This window comes from Silene latifolia, chromosome Y, assembly GCF_048544455.1.
Source record: "Silene latifolia isolate original U9 population chromosome Y, ASM4854445v1, whole genome shotgun sequence".
NCBI classification, from domain to species: Eukaryota; Viridiplantae; Streptophyta; class Magnoliopsida; order Caryophyllales; family Caryophyllaceae; genus Silene; species Silene latifolia.
Window position 1 is genome coordinate 355048941 of NC_133538.1, and position 21367 is coordinate 355070307.

Sequence of the window (21367 nt, forward strand, 5' to 3'; positions counted from 1 at the left end):
GATCGAGAAAACCACTCACGATATGTTCATGTGCAAGTGCGACCTGAAAGACACCTTGCATTGAGTGGGAAATTTTTGTCAAAACAGACAAGAGAATCGGTAACACACCCTTGTAGAGGACAAGCAGGATATTGGTGGGATGAGGACTTATCCACAATTGTGTGTTATAATCGCACAACTTGTCTCGGACAAGTGGGAGATTGTTGGAGTATTTGTCCTCCTCAATAGTGCGAGATAATATTATTAAATCTCATTAAGGAATATGCATGGGATATTCATTGGCAATACTAGTCACCTGATCAACGTATATCGGTAACGGTTGGCCAACTAGGGTTTGACGTTACTGTCGTGAGACGGCGGTGTTCAGCTGATCCCTTTCGGTCACACCTAAAGGAACGAGCCCCAACACGAAAGCTAATTAATTGTTTAAATTAGTCCCTTGATAAAATGACTAAAAGATTAGTCGATTAGATTGATTTAAAGAGATATCGAGTTGTGAACTCGAGGTGAGGAAATTATTATTTAATTATGCGATAATTAAATAATAAATTATTTGAGACGGGAATTAATGATTAAGCAATTAATTATTAAATTAGTACTAATTGACTAATGTGATTAGTATTGGTACGTAAACTATATGTGTAGCGGTACACATATATTTACGGAGTGATTTAGAGGAAATTAATTGGAAGCATTTAAACATGATACGGCGTTTAAATAAAATTTACATGTATTTGTGCGACAAATATAAGAACCAAAATGGACCCGTAAATGGGACATAGAACCGTGTAAATGGAGTGTAGTGGATGATTATAGACATAATCATTTCACTTTACTTGTTTCTTCGATATGTCATCTTATGATCATTTGCATGTGACATAAGATTGGACAAAAATAAAAACAAGTGCACTCCCTCACTCCACCAACTCCCACCCGCTTTTCCTCCTCTTTATGGACCAACAATTGCTCATTTTGACACACTACTTCATTTTGTGTATTTGCATGTAAAAAGCTTGTTGGTCTTTCTCTCTAAAACCATAATTTACTAAGATGTTAGTAAACAAAATTATTACTAAGATTGTTAGTAATATTTACATATTATCAAGGGTAATCTTACTAATATCTAGTTAATATTAGTAAGGTTGTTAGGTAAGTTCTTGGGTGTTAAGAAAGGAGGTGTTCTATTTTGGACACTTGAAGATGGAGGATCTTGCCATTTATTTTAAGCTCAAGAACAACCAAGATGGGTGATCTTGGTTGTGCCCATATACTACCATTTTTCAATGTAAGGAAAATTATTTTCCTCTTCTTTTATATTAATATGCTTTTATATTGCATGCATGTTACATAGATCACATAAACTCAAGTTATGAGATAATTTGACATTTAATTAGAGTGTCTAATTAGGATCTATGATCTATGATACTGGAGATGTTATCGGTCATGGTACAGTTAAAGTCCAATTAAGTGATGGGAATGATGCTAATAAGAATGCCAATGCCAATAAATATGCCAGAGGAAAGAAGAAAGCGATTGCGTATATTGACGTGAACTATTCTCCTTCCACCAGTTTGAGTTCAAGCTCATGGCGATCCAAGAGGACGGTCCGCGATGCTGAAGGGACCTCCTCCAGTCAGAAGCCCTCTTTTGGGCTAATATAGTGCTTTGGAAGATGAGTGGGGAATGCCCCGTTGTAACATTTTGTAATTTTGAGTTTCCGTTAGACATTTTAATTGCTTTTTAGACTGTTAGACAATAGCATAGTTAGTTTTAACATAAAACCGAATATAGACTGCATATTTTTGTGATTTGGTATTTGCGGGAAGTATTTCTACGTGTTTCTAAGCAAGTTTGGGGAAGGTTTATCACATTGGGACGCGTGCCATAGGAGAACGCCTCGATCGAGTACTTTTTGTACTCGATCGAGAGGATTGACCAGGATTTTTGTTCGATCGAGCAGTTTATAGCTCTCGATCGAGGAGATTTTTACTCGATCGAGCAGCATGGATGATGAAGTGGCAGAGTTAATAATATCCCCATACCCTTCCCTAATAAATTTCTTAAGGGAGGCTTTTAATCTTTTAAGCTTTTTAGCCACCTGGAACATTCTGCAACCCCTCACATCATCAGCCGAAGTCTGTTGAACAATACTCAAGAACTTCTCATATTTACCCCACATGTTAAAATATTTAAAGCTATTCTTCTTCCTGTCACAGTCCTCCTATAAACTAAGAATGCAAGGACTATGATCATACAAGCCCTCAGGTAGGAAATTAGCAATACTAGAAGGACCATTTAGTATCCATAAAGAATTTGCCATAACCCTATCAATCCTGCTTGACACCCTACACTCACCTTCCTGTTTGTTATTCCAAGTGTAATATGCACCAGTCACAATTAAATCATACAGACCACACAAGTCCACACAATCCTGAAACTCTCTAATTTCAGCTGAAGTGACAGCGGAACCAATTCTCTCATCAAAGTAAAGAAAATTTTTGAAGTCCCCCATGACAAGCAAAGGATCCATACAACTAGACTTCATTTGAATTAAGGAGATCCAAAGATCTCTTCTATCACTGTACTTTTTGCACCCATAAACCATAGAGCAGGCCCAAGCATACCCAAATTGTAAGTGAAAGACATGTAAATGTATGACTTGTACCTCTTTCTTTATTACATTGACAGTAAAAATAGAGGGATTCCAAAGAATCCATATCCTCCCCCCATCTCTAATATCATTATTAACTTCATAATTCTAACCAGTCCCCAAACCAGTAAGAACATTACTAATATTTTTTTATTTTACCCTAGTTTCAATTAATCCAAAAAAACCAACATTATTCATATGCAAGAGTCTTCTTATATCTCCTTGCTTATTCCTTTTATTCATACCACGAACATTCCAGAATCCAATACTAACCATGAGGATGTAGAGAGAGCTTCCCCTTACTGAGACTGTTCAGAAGATTCTTTCTACTGGAGTATTGAAGTACATCCATAAATGAGGGTCTATTATGAACACTTCCATTCTCTCTTCTAACAACATTAACCAAAATTCTTGCAGGAGTAACTGAGTTTAGTACAGAACCCTGGTAAGGCATGGGTGTCACTACAGCTGAAGGATCCAGAGTTGGCAACACCTCTGGGTTTTCCTTCTGACTCACCTGTACTTGAGGTTTGGTCACATGAACATGAACCTTTGGGACCCAAACTTTCTGCACAGGCTTCTGTACTTTCTTAGGCTTCTGCTTTTTGTAAACACCTGTTTCATGACCAATCCATGTACAAGTAGCACAGATGACAAGTTTCCATTTATAAAACACTTGTTGCTTAACCAGATGCCCCATTTCATCAACAAATTCAACATAATTAGGAAGTGAATGGCCAACTCTCACCTCAACCATATACCTAGCATACTCCAAGAACTCGTTATCCTGAGTAGCACGGTCACATCTAAGAGGAGAGCCAATCAATCAAACAATTTTAACCAGAGCAGGCCCCTAAAACTTAAAGCTCAGATTGTAAAGACGGATCCACTGGCACAACATGTGGTATGGTTTTCTCCAATTTCGATTCAAGAGTCCAGTCTTTGATAATGAAAGATTTATTATAAAAGAAGGTAGGACCAAACTTAAGCGCTTTCTCCTTATCCTCTCCCGACTTAAACCTAACCAGACATATACCATTGTTCTGAAACGCAATCTTATCAATTGCAAGAGTTCTCCAAATCCTTCGAACAAATCCTCCCAATACAGCACTACGAGGATTCACCCCAAGGACATAGCAGATTACCGAAGTCGACCAAAAATCCAATTCACTCTTAGCATCATCATCCGTAAGCTGCAAAAGAGTCTTACCAGCAGTTTGCGATTTATGGAGACGACGTCGTACTTCTTGCCACTCCTCATCATCAGTAGACTTGTCTTCCTGTATTACTTCAAGTTCCTTGTCCAAATTAAACGTGTGAAGCTTCACAGCCATGCTACTTTCAATTATAAAAACAACTAAAGCAGTTTCACTCAATTCCTTATTATTTGGCGTAATAGTACTATTTTTTGATTTACTAATTGATTGATTATTATTATTTTTATATTTATTTGGAGTGTTACTATTCACATGTTCCTAAAACCAAAAATGCCAAAATATGAACAACCAAAACATACAACATGCCAAACTATGTCACATCAAATACATCATACCATTTTGTTTCAATCCATGCCACAATTCCTCCAAATCACAAATATAAACATCCACTCTATTCATACATATATAAAAAGACACACACACACAGAACAATCCCCAGGACACACCCTGTAGTGGCTGGCTCGAGGTTGTGAGGGTAATTTTGCGGTTTTAGGACGTCTCCCAAGCATTTGCGGCAGCTCCAAACAACTCCTACCCGGGTTCATTTTATTTAGACACCCTATGTTTATTTTGTTCATTTGTTTTAGGTTCCAAAATCATCGTTCCAATACCACTTTATAACACCCGCATCTATCAAAGTGCCTTACCAAGGGCTACCTTAGTAACCGGAAAAGCTGCCATCTCGGTTAACCAAGGAAAGGTATATCAAATTGACTATAAAAGAACGTACATTTAAAGTAAGGCAACTTAACCAAAGATACATAACCACAATTCTAAATCCAGAAGGAAATACAACCATGACCACAAAACTAAAATGTGTAAGACTCAGTGGAAGCTAAAAGACTCGGCGGAAACTAATAGTCATCGTCTCACAAGCATCCTATCCAACCTTCGTGTAAGCTCACAACAATCTGCTAGACGTCGGCTCACCATCTCCCAATAGATCACCGGATGTTTTAAAAACGTAAAAGGGTCAGTTAACTGGATAATCAATCATGAGCTACAAAACAACAATCAATAGAAAACAATCCTGCTATAAACAATCTGATCCTCCAAATACAATTGTCTGAAACGATGCCCATACCTGCCAGGTTACCCATCGCAACAGGTACTCATACCGCCAGCGGTAAACCGCATCCTTGCCACCTAAGCCCCGCTCATCGCAACAAGCAAACCCAGGTCATTAATGTGCACATCCCCTTGTGACGGGAGCCACAAGGGGCGAACATGGGGGTGAAGACCATCTCCCGAAAATGGCTCCACAATCAATACCAACAGTGTCACCAATACCAAAATACCACAATAATCCACATCAAAGATAATCACACATTTCCAATCAACTTACAATCAATAAAAAAGAAAACTTAGTAGGGAAACCCTATCTGATTAGAAAATATGAAAGACAAATAAACTAAGCGAGCTAGAACTGCTCCTCTACGAAATCGTCACCTAAGAATTATAACTAAACAATATAAATCACAAACCATCACTAATCACCCCTTAATCCCCAAATCAACCCAATTTAGGGTTTGCTCAGCTTATGATAATAAATAAATAAAGCATAAAGAATACTTACTATTGCTATAGACACGGAAAACAAGATGCTAGGACTCAAAATTGATCACACTTTGGCTTGGAAATGATGTAGATGATTAGAGAAGAATTAATGTAGTTTAGGTTTTATGAGAAATGATTTTAAAACTGATTAGAACTTCTTACACATCTTAAATACTTCTCTAATCATTTTAATCAAAACCGCGGAAATTAACCAGTCATACCGGGCAGTCGGTCGAGTACCAGACATATTCGACCGAGTATCTTACGTACTCAGTTGAGTGCACCCAAGGCAGTAGCCTGCCTCAAAACAATCGATGACCCACTCGGTCTCGGTCGAGTAGAGCCTACTTGACCGAGTTCACTATGCCTAGAAATCTGTGGTATTAAAGTTTAAGCTTTTGACTAGAAATGACTTCTTTCAATCCTAAGACAAGTACAAACCCAAAGTTTTTACACCAAAGTTTTATTAATATGTGTTTCTTGAGCCCCATTGCACGGGTAGGCCTAATCGGGCCTCACTAGCCTGTGTTGTTGGCAAATGGCAGTGTCTACTTTTAATTATGTAAACTAGGGATATCCCAATGTATGAATGCAGTTGCAAAGTTGATATAAATGAACCCTGTGGTAATACCCTTGAGTTTTAGGAATCATTCGGCCGAGTGAGGGAGTTTACTCGACCAAGTGTGGTGGACCGAGTGAGGTATGGGTTTAACCCAGGTTCTGACTAGGTGGAACTCGGCTGAGTGGCTAGTGCAGTGCACTCGACCGAGTGCTCTCGAGCACTCGACCGAGTGTACGGATTCTAGACCTGAATTCGCGAGCTGGGTTTCGTGTTTTAGGCCTTGTTATATATATTCTTCTTAATTTTTGAAACCCTAAACACTCCCCACTCCCTCTCAAATACCCAAAACCCTTCTACAACATTCTCTAAGACCCTAACATTGGAGATCTACCTTATCTTGGAGGATTTATGTGCCTAGCTTAACACTTCCTTATTCTTTTCCATTTCTAAGTTGACATGCATCCTTCTCTTTCATTTTTAGTGTTGACCCACACCCTAGTATTTAGAAGTTTTGTTTTGTGGGTATTTAATAGGGTATTGGGTAATTATATATGGATATTAAGGGGTTATAAGTATTATTGTTGTTATAGAACATGTTTGTGATAGTATTTCCTTAATTAATTATAGGATGTAACTTCTTAGAGAAGGATTATTGTGCTTGCTTGTGTTATTTGGAGGATTGCTAAAATGTAGGCGTTCCCTACTCGGTTTCAATAGTATGAGTGCTTACATGTTTAGTTATTGTTGTGGTTAATCTCACATGATTGTTATAATTGCATATTAACATATTATTGTGTACATGTGTCTTAGAGGATTGTGGTAGTTGTTGGGTTTCATCATAACATGTTAATGGGAGATTTTTATAACAACCCGACCTCCACCGTCGTAACACAACCCCAATAAGATGGGAAGTGTACCTGTAGATACCCAGTATCTACACCTTCCAAAAACCACCCGATGATGATCAGACTATAACCTGTTTTTGACATGCGTGCGTGGATTGGCTATACATGAGACGGTTTAATGCAATACTTAGATATGAAAAATGATTTCAAAAATGGTTTTCTAACTTCATTTGCATTAAAATAACACTATTTAGAGTTAAAACCGTCTTCGGACCCAAAACCGACTCAGAAACCCGCAACCCGAGTCAATCTGAGTCAACCCGAGTCAACTCGAGTCTCGAATGTCGAAAATAATGCCATGAATGTCTATATAATGCCATTTGCATTAAAATGACACTAATTAGAGTCAAAACCGACACCACGCCAAAAACCGACTCAAAATTTACCCGACTCAACACTGGTCAAACCCGAGTCAAACACAAAATACCTACCTCAAGTAACACCCAAAATCATCTTATTAGATGCCCATATTGTTACACGACATCTTATTTGATTACCACAAATCAAACCAACCAAACAATGGATAGAGCAAAGGCCACGCCCAAATTGAAAGGGACAATGCACCCCTTTGTATCACTCCGTGGCTCACGCCTCAATGGGCTATCTCCTAAGCCTCCAAGGACACTAATTCGACCTACCACCCCAGAATCCTCTATAAATACGCACCATCACACACCACAATCTTCACGCGAGAGTCCGCCCCCTCACATCTCCCTTAAACTTCTAGACTCGACTTCTTAAGTCAAAAAATCGACACGTGTTTTCGACCTACCGATCGAAAACACAATTCTTACACATTTTGTATCGTACCGTCGCCGTGCATTCGACCGACCCATTCGACCAACTCAACATTAATCAACATGTTTTTCAACAACATATTTTCAACTCATTTTCAAAACAAAATCTTTTTTTAAGGCCCTCTTTTAAACTTCTTTGATCGCGAGAAGTCACAACGAGAAAACCGTCTCTAAAGTCGGCTACCTCGCAAACATCAATACACGTAAGTTTGAGGGTGTAATCAACTCACTTATTTCATGTCTTTGCTGGTTTTATGAGTTTGAGGGTGTAATCAACCGGATTTTGGCCTGAGACGGGGGCTACTTGCGTAGCAGGGGAGCTCGCGCCTCTATACACTATCAGGCCTTAATCCAGCCGTGTTTGTGTTCATCTTTCCGTAATATTTTCCTTTTATTTTCTTTTACGGCTTTTACTGTTTTAATTCATTTTTATGACAAATACATTAACCATAACTCATTATCACCCTTGGTTCCTTATACCATGATGGTTTTATTCGTGACTCGGTGATATTATTGGTTTTTTTTTTTTTTTTTTGCAAAAGATTATCATTTCATTTCAATGAAGAAAGAAATTACAAGTAATTTTTTGCAAGGATATAGCATTAGATAATAGCCTAAGCCTAAACTTAAGCAAAGCCATGCTCTAACAAATGAGCACCTTCAAAGGATCAAACTAATCACTAAGTTGAGAAACAAATTTGGAAAATCTAGGATTCATATACAAACGGACTGCAACATTATACTTAACTCTATTCACCACTATTTGAACAGTTCCTTCTTGATTCATAAAGATGCGCCTATTTCTCTCCATCCAAATACCATAAGTAGCAGCAGCAAGAGTAGTTCGAAACCAAGCTGCTGCCCATCCATTCTGGGAACCATAACTCCATTGCATTAGATCAAGCAAGTCAAAATGACTGAGAGATAAATGCTGCCACTGAGCCAATGCTGTCCAGACTGCTTGAGAAAATGGGCAGCTGAAAAACAAATGCTGATGAGTGTCCAGATCTAGCTTACAAAGACTGCACCTGCTAACAATTTGGAAGCCTCTATGCTGCAGATTATCGACTGTTGCCAACTTTCTTTGAGCAGCAAGAAGAGCAGCCACCCTATGACTAGGGACAATGCTTTGATGAAAGAACACAGAAAACCAATCCTCCTGCTGAGGAGCATCAAGCAAAAACTCATAAACTTTGCTGATAGTAAGCTTACCACCTGCAACCCAAGAGTCAAGCAAACCCTCTGCAACTTGGGGAGAGCCAGTTTTAGTGAGAAAGACATCCCTGGCAGCCAAAATTCCTTTGAAACTAGAGGAAAACTGATCTTTAGAAGTAAGAGACCAAATGGTATCAGTTTTCAGAACATACTTCTTATGCCAGTTAACCCACAGACTATTTGAACCATTAGAGAACTTCCAAATCCAGTTAAGCAACAAAGCTATATTCCATACTTGCACATTCTTTATGTTAAAACCACCTTTATGCCAAGGAGCACAAATAGTATTCCAACTTTTAAACTGCATCTTTCTTTCCCCATCCTTAATGCCCCAGAAAAAATTCCTACTTAAGTGATTGACCTGATGTAACACAGTTTTAGGCAAGAGAACACTTGAACACCAAAAATTCTCAATTCCAAAGATGACAACATCCAAAAGTTGAGCCTTACCAGCATAAGTAAGAGACTTAGCTGACCAATGCTGCAACTTGGTCTGGATCTTAAGAATCAAAGAATCATACATACTCACTGAATACCTGGAAGGACCAAGAGACAACCCCAGATAACGAAAGGGAAAGCTTCCTTCAGAAAATCCAGTAGTAGTCAGAATGGCAGCTCTAACCTCCTGAGCTACTCCACCAAAATATATTTGAGTTTTATCCACATTAGCATGAAGACCAGAAATAGAAGCAAAGGAAGCTAAGGCTTGCTGCACAGCCAACACTGAAGGCACATCCCCACGAACAAACACCATTAAATCATCAGCAAAAATAAGATGGGTCAGACCCAGCTGACTACATTTTGGATGGTAAGAAACCAAAGGTTGAAGACAAAGAACTCTAAGAGATCTAGATAAGATTTCCATACTAAGAACAAAAAGGTAAGGGGATAGAGGATCCCCTTGCCTAAGGCCACCCTTGCCAGAAAAAAAACCAAAGAGACCTCCATTAATCTTCAAAGAGAACTAGGTCCCAGTGATACAACCAAGGATCCAGCTAAGGAACTGCTTAGGAAACCCAAACTCCTGTAACATATTAGCAACGAAGCTCCATTGTAAAGAATCAAAAGCTTTCTTGATATCCACTTTAATAAGGCACTAGGAGAAATAGTTCTCTTATTATACCCTTTAAACAAAGCTTGAGAAAGGAAGATATTCTCATGAATACTCCTACCTTTAACAAAAGCAGCCTGTTCTTCTCCTACAATAGAAGGAATCACTTTTTGAAGCCTATTAGCTAGAACCTTGCTAACAGCTTTATAAAAAACAGTGCAGCAAGAAATTGGTCTGAAGTCCATAACAGTACTTGGAACATCTTTTTTGGGAATAAGAGAAAGGATAGTAGAGTTAGCCTGCTTAGACATTTTACCAGTCTTGAAGAAACTTTGAACTGCCTTACAAAAATCACCACCAACTACACTCCATGCAGACTTGAAAAAGCCAGCTGAAAACCCATCAACACCAGGACTGCTATTAGAGTCCATACTAAACACAGCATCTTTTATTTCTTGAGTAGAGACAACCTGAATTAATCCAGCATTATCATCCTCAGAAATCTTTGGACCACTTGGAATGGGAACAGGATGGAAGTTATCAACATGTTTAGCCTCCCCTAACAGACTCTGATAGTAGTTTTGGAAAGCAGACCCCACATTATCAGGACCTTGCTGCAGAACCCCAGACTGATCACAAATAGCACCAAGAACTTGGTGATGCTGACGTTCAGAGATCTTGTCAAAGAAATATTTAGAACTACTATCAGAAAGTTGAATATTTTTAAGCTTTGCTCTTTGCTGTAGGATATTTAATTCAGCTTTCTTAAATTTAGTAAATTCCTGCATCCATTTCCTTTCCTCTTGAATCAAATCAGCAGAGAAAGGATCAAGTTGAAGCTTCTGTTGACAACAAAGGAGCTGAACTTTGGCTTCCTTAACTCTGAGGGAGATATTACTATATTCTTTACTATGCAGCTTGGTAAGAGCATGCTCGACAGACTTAAGCTTAGCAAACAAACAATATATGGGACTACCAGCAGTAGGAGAGACCCAAGCCTTCTGAACAGTGGACAAAAAATCAGGATGCTCCACCCAACTATTCAGGAAACTGAATCTCTTTAAAATCTTTATGTCCTCAGTAATAGAGACGAAAACTGGGGAATGATCAGATACCCCAGCCTCATGGAAGACTGCATGAGAACCAGGGAAAGAAGAGATCCAGGAAGGATTGACAAGCACCCTATCAAGTTTTGACCAAACCCTAGAGTCAGGTTCTTGCTTGTTAGTCCAAGTCATGTCACACCCAGAACTACTAATGTCATCCAAGTGACAGTCAGAAACACAAGAGTTAAACTCAAACATCTCATTAAGGAGAGGAGGATTAGGACTAAGCTTCTCCTCAGGGTATCTAACAACATTAAAATCTCCCAACACAATCCAAGGATTAGGAGTGGCCACTGAACGAAGAGAGTCCCACAAATCTTCTCTCTGAGCAGCATCATTACTTGCATACACAATACTAAGATTTATATCAGTGTTGGTTTCAAAATGATGAACCAAACCACTAATTACTTGAGCCTCCATCTGAGTAACACTAATAGAGACAGTACAAGGATTAAAGAGCAACCAAATTCTCCCATTATAGTGCTTGTCATAGTTGCAAATACTGTGCCAATAATATCTAGTGATATTATTGGTTAATTACAAATTAAAGGGTATTTTAACACTCTTTTCTTCTATTTACCATTTTTCCCATTTATTTACATTTGCAAACATATTAGTCATAATTCATAATCACACTTGGTTCTTTATACCATGTCGGTTTAATCCGAGTACGATGACAAACATAACTAATTACAAAGAAATGAACTTAACATATTAGTTCATATCAAACATTTTACATTTTTACTTGCAAACTATGCTTTCCAAACTTGAAATCCGACAACGAATATTACCAATATAATAGTAATTATTCCGAGTCATGCAAATCATACTTGCAAATCATTTTTAAACACAAATACATTTTAAAGAACCCTTGTTTTAACAACCAGGAGGCACCTCTTGGCTCGCCCCATGGCTCGCGCTCCAAGAGTCTGCCTATTTCCACCTTTTAAAACCCGGGCAGAGCCCTTTCCCTCGCCAATAGGCTCGCGCACTAATGGGACTTCCTGACACTTCTCCTGCGTCCTTTTCAGCATTTGTCTAAGACGATCCCGATTAGGTTTAACCCGAATCTACATGGATCAGATTGAAAAGTTTACGTTTTTACAGTTTGTCATTTAAACGCACTTCTTTTCCAAATAAATGGATCGTATTAAGCATCATAACCCGAATTTGGTAAATGGATGTTTAATTTCCATTTTCACAAGCAAATCAATCTAAATCCAATTTTGACACCAATTTCTTGGTACATGCATAAACTGTTGGAGCTTGTGTCCTCCACAAATTAGTGTGATAACATTTGTAAATCTCTTACAGGTTCACAAGGGTATACTTCGTATTTTAATCAGTTGATTAACGATTACCTAATAACGGTTGGCTTGCTAGAAAGTTTGACGTTATTATAACACAGATGGCGGTGATCAACTGGTCCCTAAAGGTCACACCTATAGGATGTGTTTGAGAGATGTGGTTATAGAAATATGATCACATTGATGCCTTATATGACTAAACAGTTAGTCAATGTGTTGATGAGATAATTATTTAATGAAGATTAAATAATATTAGTTGAGACGAATTAACTGTCAATTCGTAAATTGAATATAATAAGTTATATTTAATTAAATGTATATAATGTTAGCTTGGCCGAATTAATCTGTTAATTTGTAGTTAAATGTAATCTGTTATATTTAATATCAACAAGATGAATGTCTCATAGTGGTAATAGTGAGGTTACTCAAACCAAGAGGTCATGGATTCGATCCTCACTAGATGACAATTTACACATTTTATACATTTTTGGAATAACCGAAAATAAGAAGAAAATTATCATCTTATTTTCGGATATGGGCCGACAAAAAAAAAAAAAAAAAAAAAAATCTTACCCTAATCCATTCCTATACACGGTTTATAGGGGAAGGGGGAGAGCATTTTCTAACCTAATTTTTCCTAAGCCATTCTTGCCTCCCTCTCTTCAGAAAAAACACAAAAACCTAAAATTATTTAGTTAATTTTTGGATCGATTCCAGCATAATCAAAGGGCATATCTCATATCGTCTTGGGTGCAACTAATAGGCGAATATCAACTTTGATATTGTTCTTAGGCCGGTTTTGCTAGGACCGAAGGTTATTTCTTAATCCTTTATGTTTTTGTTTATGCAATTTAATTTTATGACTAGTATTCATCACTTTATGATTCGTTATAATCCTTAAATTAATGGGATGCATACAGATATTTCCCACAAGTGGTATCAGAGCAAAGGCCACGAATTTTAATTTTGATGATTTTCATAAAATTGTTTGTAAACAATAATTAGGGTTTGCGAAGAAAAAAATATAATCGGCTGTTTTTTTTTAGCCGTGGAATTTTTTTGTTCGTTCTGTTTCTGTACTGTTCAAGGATGAACAGTAATTTTTAAAAAAAAAGTTTTTTTTTTCTTTCGGTTGTTCCTGAAATACCGATTAAAGTTTTTATTTTTGCGGCTGTTTTTGTTTATGCCGATTTGAAAAGCATCCAAAATTTTTTTTTGTCACTGTTCACATCACAGTTACTGTTCATAGGACAGATTAAAAATAAAAATATTGACTGTTTTGTTTCGGTTTTTACAGAAAAACCGTGTTTAAAGAAAAGTAACGGGCTGTTTTTTCCTGTTTTGCCGAAAAAAGAAAACACAAATTTCTGTTACTGTTCACGTCTCGGTTACTGTTCACGTCCAGTAGTATTATAAAAAAAAAAAATTCTGTTTTTTTCCCTTTCGGTTTTTGCTTAAAAACCGAGGAAAAGTCTTTTTAATGGGTTGTTTCGGTTTTTTACCGAGATAATTTTCAAAAGAAATTTTTTTTTGTTTGTTTTGGCAGGTTAATTATTGTGAAGCGGTTCATAATTAATAGATACCTAATTATTTTAAAGAAGTTTAAAATATTGATGGATTAAATTCATATTACAAGTTTAATGTGAATTAAGATTGAAATAAATGTAATTAATTGAGGAATTGTCACTTAATTTGATTTAAATAGGTGGGTTGGATAAATTAATCAACATAATTAAGGAACTGTGTCATGTATGTTTAATTTATTTTTAGTTGATGCATTTTATTTTAGTTGAATGAATCGATTGAATGAATTTAATTTACGTATTTTTGCAATCAGTTGTAATTTGTAATACTTAGTGTGGCCTTAGTTAATTATGTTTTCGTAATGAAGGAAACATAATTTTTATGTAATTATGAGATCTCGAATCTCCTTTATTTTTCTTTAGTTTTGGGTTTTGAAATTAGAATGTAATAAATAGGTTTATTATGTAAAATTTATTTATTGTATTTTTCAAAAGAAGACTAAAGATGGAGATTGGAGCTCACTCCCGCTGTATGGATCAAGATGGAACATCAAGACAAGCTTTTCGAGTCCAAGGATGGATTCCAAACTTGTATTTGTGTTCGTTTTGATAGGATAAGCCACACTAGGACTTTTTATTGTTTTTACGTTTCATTCTTATTGCTTTTCATTCACATGATAGTTAATGCATCATTTTCCGCCTAAAACCAAACCACCTACTGCTAAAATGCTTGAAAATTGACTCATATAGGTTGTATGTTAGTTTTCATGGACATACAGATGTCACAGACTTATTAAGCCATCACCTTAGTTTATTCATTCTCGCATGCTAGATATTAGTTCACTTAAAATGAATTAAAATAAAGTTGATGGGATCTTCCTCTAAAATGGAAATTGAGACTAGTCTTTATAAGGGCAAACAACTATGAATCCCTTCTTCGTCGGTAGGCATAATATGACCCCTTCTACGTTGGGTAAGTAGTTGTGTTGACTTAGTTTACCTCAACATCATAGTCCGAAGAGTTTCTCGTGATTATGATGGACTAAAGATAGTATTTACAGAAATTTATCGACCAAGAATTCTAACGGTAGAATTAGCTAAAATGTTAGCTTATCAATTTGCAGATAATTGAATCTTGGGATCATTTATATAATTCTTGAAGGAGGTCAATTGTATAAATGTTTTGAGTCTTCGCGTTATGACAGTAGTTCATTAGACTTAAAAATATAAACGATGCACATGCTTATTATTTTTATTCTTCTTCTCGCAGTGTAGAACACGTATATTTTGATAATACTGTTACAACTAAATGGCTGGAAATAACGCAATCCCAATGCCTAGTGCCACACTTGGATGCGAGCCCTGGCTGAAAGCTTTCATGGACCACATGAATCAGTCCACGCGACTGAAGAATGATGGGTCCAACTTTGCGGACTGGGAGGCGGCACTACGGAATGCTGCCATTGCTGACGGTAAGCTCAAGTACTTAACTGAGCCAATACCGGTCAACCCAGGTCCCAATGCAGGAGTCAACGAGTCAATTCCTTATAGTGACTTCGTTATAGAAGCGGGTGCGATAAAGAACGTACTCATCTTTGCAATGGAAACCAATTTGCAAGGACGCTTCATTGCTCAGGGTGCAAACAAGATTTTCACCACGCTCACTAACGAGTTCTCAAAGGCACCGAGAATCGTTACTTATGAGCATACCTGTCGCTTCTTTGATGCGAAACTCTAGAAGGGCCAACCGGTTAGCCCACATATTCTTCACATGATTGAGAATGTTGAGAAGCTGGAGGCACTTGATTGTAAAATCAGTGAGAGCATTGTCATAGACCGAATGCTTCATTCTCTTCACGATGGTTTTGCCCTTTTCAGGGCGAACTACTACATGAATGACTTGAAAAAGAGTCCTCATGAGCTACACTCCCTTCTCGTACAGACCGAGAAGGATATGAAATTGAGTGGGAGCATGAAGCAGGATGTTCTCACGATTTACAAGAAGGGTAAAGGTAAGGGCAAGGCTCATGGTGACCTAGCTGTTGGTAAGCCAAAGTTTAAAAAGCCAGGAAACGGTAAGAGTGCGCCTGGTGAGACTAGTGGCTCACAGGGCAAGGCAAAGAGCAAGGGCGGTGACATTGAGTGCCACCATTATCACAAGACTGGACATTGGAGGAGGAACTGTCTCGTGTACGTTGAGGACATCAGAGCAGGCCGCGTCGTTCCTGTTGGTATCTCATCTTATATTCACATGATTGAGATTAACCATGCAAGTTTCGGAACTTGGGTACTAGATACTGGTTGTGGTTCTTATCTGTGTAATCATTTGCAGGGTCTAAAGAACATCATACCTCTCGAAAAAGGTGATGTGGACCTGCAAGTCGGGATGGAGCACGAGTTGCTGTTGTCTCGAAGGGAACATACGTAATCCAACTCCCTAGTAGTTCTGAGTTATTTTTATATAGCTGTTACTATGTATCCAGTTTGTCTAAGAACATTATTTCAGTTTCCGTACTTGCTAAAGACGGTTTTGCATTTTCAATAAAGGATAATAGTTGTATTTTCTCTTTCAATGAAATGAGTTATGGCAAAGCAGTTTCCATGAATGGAATTTACATCTTAGACCAAACCACGGAAATATTACACGTGAATAATAAGAAAATAAGGTTGGTGACAAAGATCAAACCTATCTATGGCATTGTCGAATGGGACACATAAATGAGAAATGCGTGAAGAAACTCGTCGATAATGGGACTATTCCCGCATTCGATTTTTCTACATATGGCACGTGTGAATCATGTCTCATTGGCAAGATGACTCGAATTTCCTTCAAAGTTATTGGAATCCGCGCTAGTGACCTATTAGGACTCATACATACTGATGTTTGTGGACCTATGTCAATTACCGCTATAGATGGCTATAGATATTTTATCACTTTCACAGACGATTTAAGTAGACACGGATATGTCTACTTAATGAAGCATAAAAGTGAGTCCTTTGAGAAATTCAAGGAATACCAGAAGAGGGTACAGAACCAACGGGGTAGAAAGGTTAAAGCACTCCGTTCAGATCGGGGTGGCGAATATCTTTCAAATGAGTTTGATCAACACCTGAAAGACTGTGGAATCGTTTTGCAGTTAACTCCACCTGGAACACCTCAATTGAATGATGTGTCCGAACGGATAAATCGAACCTTACTTGATATGGTTCGATCCATGATGAGTCCCACGGTAGTGCCTGATTCATTATGGGGTTTTGGTCTTTTGTCAGCTGCTCTTATACTTAAACGAAGTCCGACTAAAGTTGTCGACAAGACTCCATATGAAATGTGGAAGGGAACGGTCCCTAACTCGTCCTTTATTCGGGTTTGGAGCTGCGAGGCTTATGTCAAGTGGAGACACGAGGATAAGCTCGGCCCGCTATCGGTCAAGACATACATTATAGGTTATCCAAAAGGAACATTTGGTCATTACTTCTATTCGCCCACCAAACATCGAGTTTTTGTTTCGGCTAGTGCGACGTTCTTAGAGAGAGAATTTCCCGAGAACAAGACGAGTAATAGAACCTTCGAGCTGTCGGAGATTCCGGAACCAACAACCGAGGAACGGATGGAGGAATTTGTTCCTCCAACTGATGACACGGTTCATATACCTGAGGAAACTAGGAGGTCGGGTAGAGTCTCTAATCCTCCGGACAGATACATTGGTATGGTCGAGGAGAATGACGGTTGACTTCTAGAAAGTAATGAACCCGCAACCTATAAAGGTGCTATGGCCTGTTCCGACTCAAAGCTATGGTTCGAATTCATGCAATCCGAGATGGACTCCATGTATGAGAATAACGTATGGGATCTAGTTGATTTACCTAATAAGGTAAAACCTCTACAGTGTAAATGGCTTTAAAAAATAAAGCATTCTGTAGACGCGCAACTAGATACCTATAAGGCACGACTTGTTGCAAAAGGTTTCACTCAAGTGCACGGATTGCATTATGATGAAATTTTTGCACCTGTAGTCATGCTACGTTCCATTCGGATAATCTTAGCAATTGCCGCATTTTATGATTATGAAATTTGGCAAATGGATGTGAAAACCGCCTTCTTAAACGGTTATTTAGAGGAAGAGTTGTACATGGTGCAACCCGAAGGTTTCATAGATCCTGAACATCCTAAGAAAGTATGCAACCTTAAGCGTTCCATTTATGCACTTAAGCAAGCTTCTCGGAGTTAGAATCATCGTTTTGACCAGGTGATAAAAGAGTATGGTTTCACTCGATCGGTCGAGGAACCATGCCTATATATCAAGTCGAGTGGGAGCAAGATTGTATTCTTGATATTGTATGTCGATGACATACTCTTGATTGGGAATGACATTCCTCTCTTATCTTCGGTTAAAGAATGGTTGAAGAACCATTTCCAGATGAAAGATCTGGGTGAGGCACAACGCATTTTGGGAATCCGTATCTACCGAGATAGATCACGACGGACGTTATCACTTAGTCAGGAGTCTTATTTGGATAAGATTCTCGAGAAGTTCAGCATGACCAACTCCAAGAAGGGGAACCTTCCAATGAGGACGGGATGCGATTGAGCAAGTCTCGATCACCCACGACGCCTGAAGGGTTGAACGCATGAGTCGTATTCCTTATGCATCTGCAATAGGATCGATCATGTATGCCATGATATGCACACGTCCAGACGTGGCATATGCATTGAGTATGACGAGTCGGTACCAAGGCAATCCAGGCGAAACACACTGGATAGCTGTTAAAAACATCCTCAAGTACCTACAGAGGACCAAGGATTGGGTATTGACTTATGGAGGAGATACCAAGCTGCGCTTGAATCGATTCGCAGATGCTAGTTTCCAAACGGATCGAGATGATTCAAAATCTCAGTCCGGGTTCGTCTTCACTCTTAATGGTGTTGCGGTCAATCGGAAGAGTTCAGGCAGTGTTGTAGCAGATTCTACTTTGAATCGTTGAATTATGATAAGCATGTAGGGCACGTTATTTCCATGGGAATTAAACGTGTTCCTGAGTTGTAGTAGTTGATTATGGATTTGATACATTATCGTTTCATATACTATTTATAACTTCATCGTTTTAATATATAATATTTTGTTTTACATGTGGATTGTACTGACAACATTGAACGCCACAAAGTGAACTGAATTACATTATATTTGTTTGGTCCGTAATCGCCAATGTGAGCTGATAACTCCGGCTATTATAGTGTGCAGTCGATTGACGGTGGGTTCAACGAGCCATAAGTCAAGCAGTTGACTGATCGATCACAGATGCGAGATTATAACGATACCTCGTAGGACAAATTTTTTTGTGAAAACGTAATGGAGTCCTAAATGTTTAAAAACATTTGGTGTCGTGTCGTGGATTGGACGTTCATTGTGTTTCTAGAGTCGATTCTTTTGACTATGGACTGTCTCTTGAGATTAAGGCAGTTTTTTGGTGACTTTGGTTTCTTTCTCACGGTCTGCCTTAAATGGAGGCTAAGTAGATTTTTTGTGGGTCATTTCATACTGTGCTTACATCTGCAGGAATCGAGTTGAGGAAAATATCCAACCCTTATCAGGTATAGTTATTTCTCAGGGCCACTCGAGGAGTTGTAATTGAAATGCATGGCCATGCTCGAATGATGATTCGTTTATCAGTTAAGTTACTCTCTAGTCGGGGAAACTACTCTTGATACAGATCGCTTGTAAAATACGACCTTTGTGAATACGGATTTGCAAATTGTTTTACATTGAGTGGGAGAAATTTTAGGATATGAGAATCGGTTTTCGCACATACACTTGTGAGGACAAGTGGGAGTTTGTTGGAGCTTGTGTTCTCCACAAATTAGTGTGATAACATTTGTAAATCTCTTACAGGTTCACAAGGGTATACTTCGTATTTTAATCAGTTGATTAACGATTACCTAATAACGGTTGGCTTGCTAGAAAGTTTGACGTTATTATAACACAGATGGCGGTGATCAACTGGTCCCTAAAGGTCACACCTATAGGATGTGTTTGAGAGATGTGGTTATAGAAATATGATCACATTGATGCCTTATATGACTAAACAGTTAGTCAATGTGTTGATGAGATAATTATTTAATGAAGATTAAATAATATTAGTTGAGACGAATTAACTGTCAATTCGTAAATTGAATATAATAAGTTATATTTAATTAAATGTATATAATGTTAGCTTGGCGAATTAATGTTAATTTGTAGTTAAATGTAATCTGTTATATTTAATATCAACAAGATGAATGTGTCATAGTGGTAATAGTGAGGTTACTCAAACCAAGAGGTCATGGATTCGATCCTCACTAGATGACAATTTACACATTTTATACATTTTTGGAATAACCGAAAATAAGAAGAAAATTATCATCTTATTTTCGGATATGGGCCGACAAAAAAAAAAAAAAAAAAAAAAATCTTACCCTAATCCATTCCTATACACGGTTTATAGGGGAAGGGGGAGAGCATTTTCTAACCTAATTTTTCCTAAGCCATTCTTGCCTCCCTCTCTTCAGAAAAAACACAAAAACCTAAAATTATTTAGTTAATTTTTGGATCGATTCCAGCATAATCAAAGGGCATATCTCATATCGTCTTGGGTGCAACTAATAGGCGAATATCAACTTTGATATTGTTCTTAGGCCGGTTTTGCTAGGACCGAAGGTTATTTCTTAATCCTTTATGTTTTTGTTTATGCAATTTAATTTTATGACTAGTATTCATCACTTTATGATTCGTTATAATCCTTAAATTAAAGGGATGCATATAGATATTTCCAACATAAACAACGAATTTAGCATATTCTCACATGATAGGTTAAGCTTTTGGATGCGCATTCATGCATTTAAACCGTTTTATCAACTCTTGCACTTAAACAACCACGATTGATCAGTAGAGGCCGCTAACGCGGGCGAGATTTGGTGTCCGATTATAGGGCTTCCCAATAAGTACCCTCACCCTTTACTCAGAACCTTTGGATAGTGGATGGCCTTATCCAGGGCGTGCGAGAGTCATTCTAGCGATAGAATGCTAAAGGGGGACGAGTTCTTATCTTTAGTAACTATGGCAAGCACCGCTTTTTTCCTTGATTAACCTAGGTATAAAGTGGATCCGAACGGTTTCGAGGCATCCCATAATTTCTTGGTGGCGACTCCGAACATCTCTGCATCATTTCGAGACCTTTACCGAGACGAAACCGACCGATCTAAAGCGATCCGGTCGAAAGCATTTCTACGCCACCGAGCGTGGCTTTCAGACCGCTGCACGTCCATAGATTGCCTAAACCGACATGTAGCCTATGTCCATAGTACCTTTGGGCCTATTATTTGTCCTCACTTAAGCCCAAAAGCACAAGGCCTTGTTACTAAGTGTTAGATGGAATCCCTTATAAACACATCACAAGCTCCATATTTTCCCGATGTGGGACACATTTCCTCTTATAAACTCAT

General features: G+C 38.1%; 2 protein-coding genes across 2 annotated transcripts; both read right to left on the reverse strand.

Moving 5' to 3' along the window:
* Positions 1 to 2221: 2221 nt before the first annotated feature.
* Positions 2222 to 3407, reverse strand: LOC141631661 (uncharacterized). Its single transcript, XM_074444301.1, has 2 exons — positions 2924 to 3407; positions 2222 to 2748 (listed from the first exon to the last, which is right to left on the reverse strand). The coding sequence occupies exons 1-2, from the start codon at positions 3405 to 3407 to the stop codon at positions 2222 to 2224; spliced, it is 1011 nt and encodes a 336-aa protein (XP_074300402.1).
* Positions 3408 to 8361: 4954 nt separating this feature from the next.
* Positions 8362 to 9768, reverse strand: LOC141631662 (uncharacterized). Its single transcript, XM_074444302.1, has one exon. The coding sequence runs from the start codon at positions 9766 to 9768 to the stop codon at positions 8362 to 8364; it is 1407 nt and encodes a 468-aa protein (XP_074300403.1).
* Positions 9769 to 21367: the final 11599 nt, after the last annotated feature.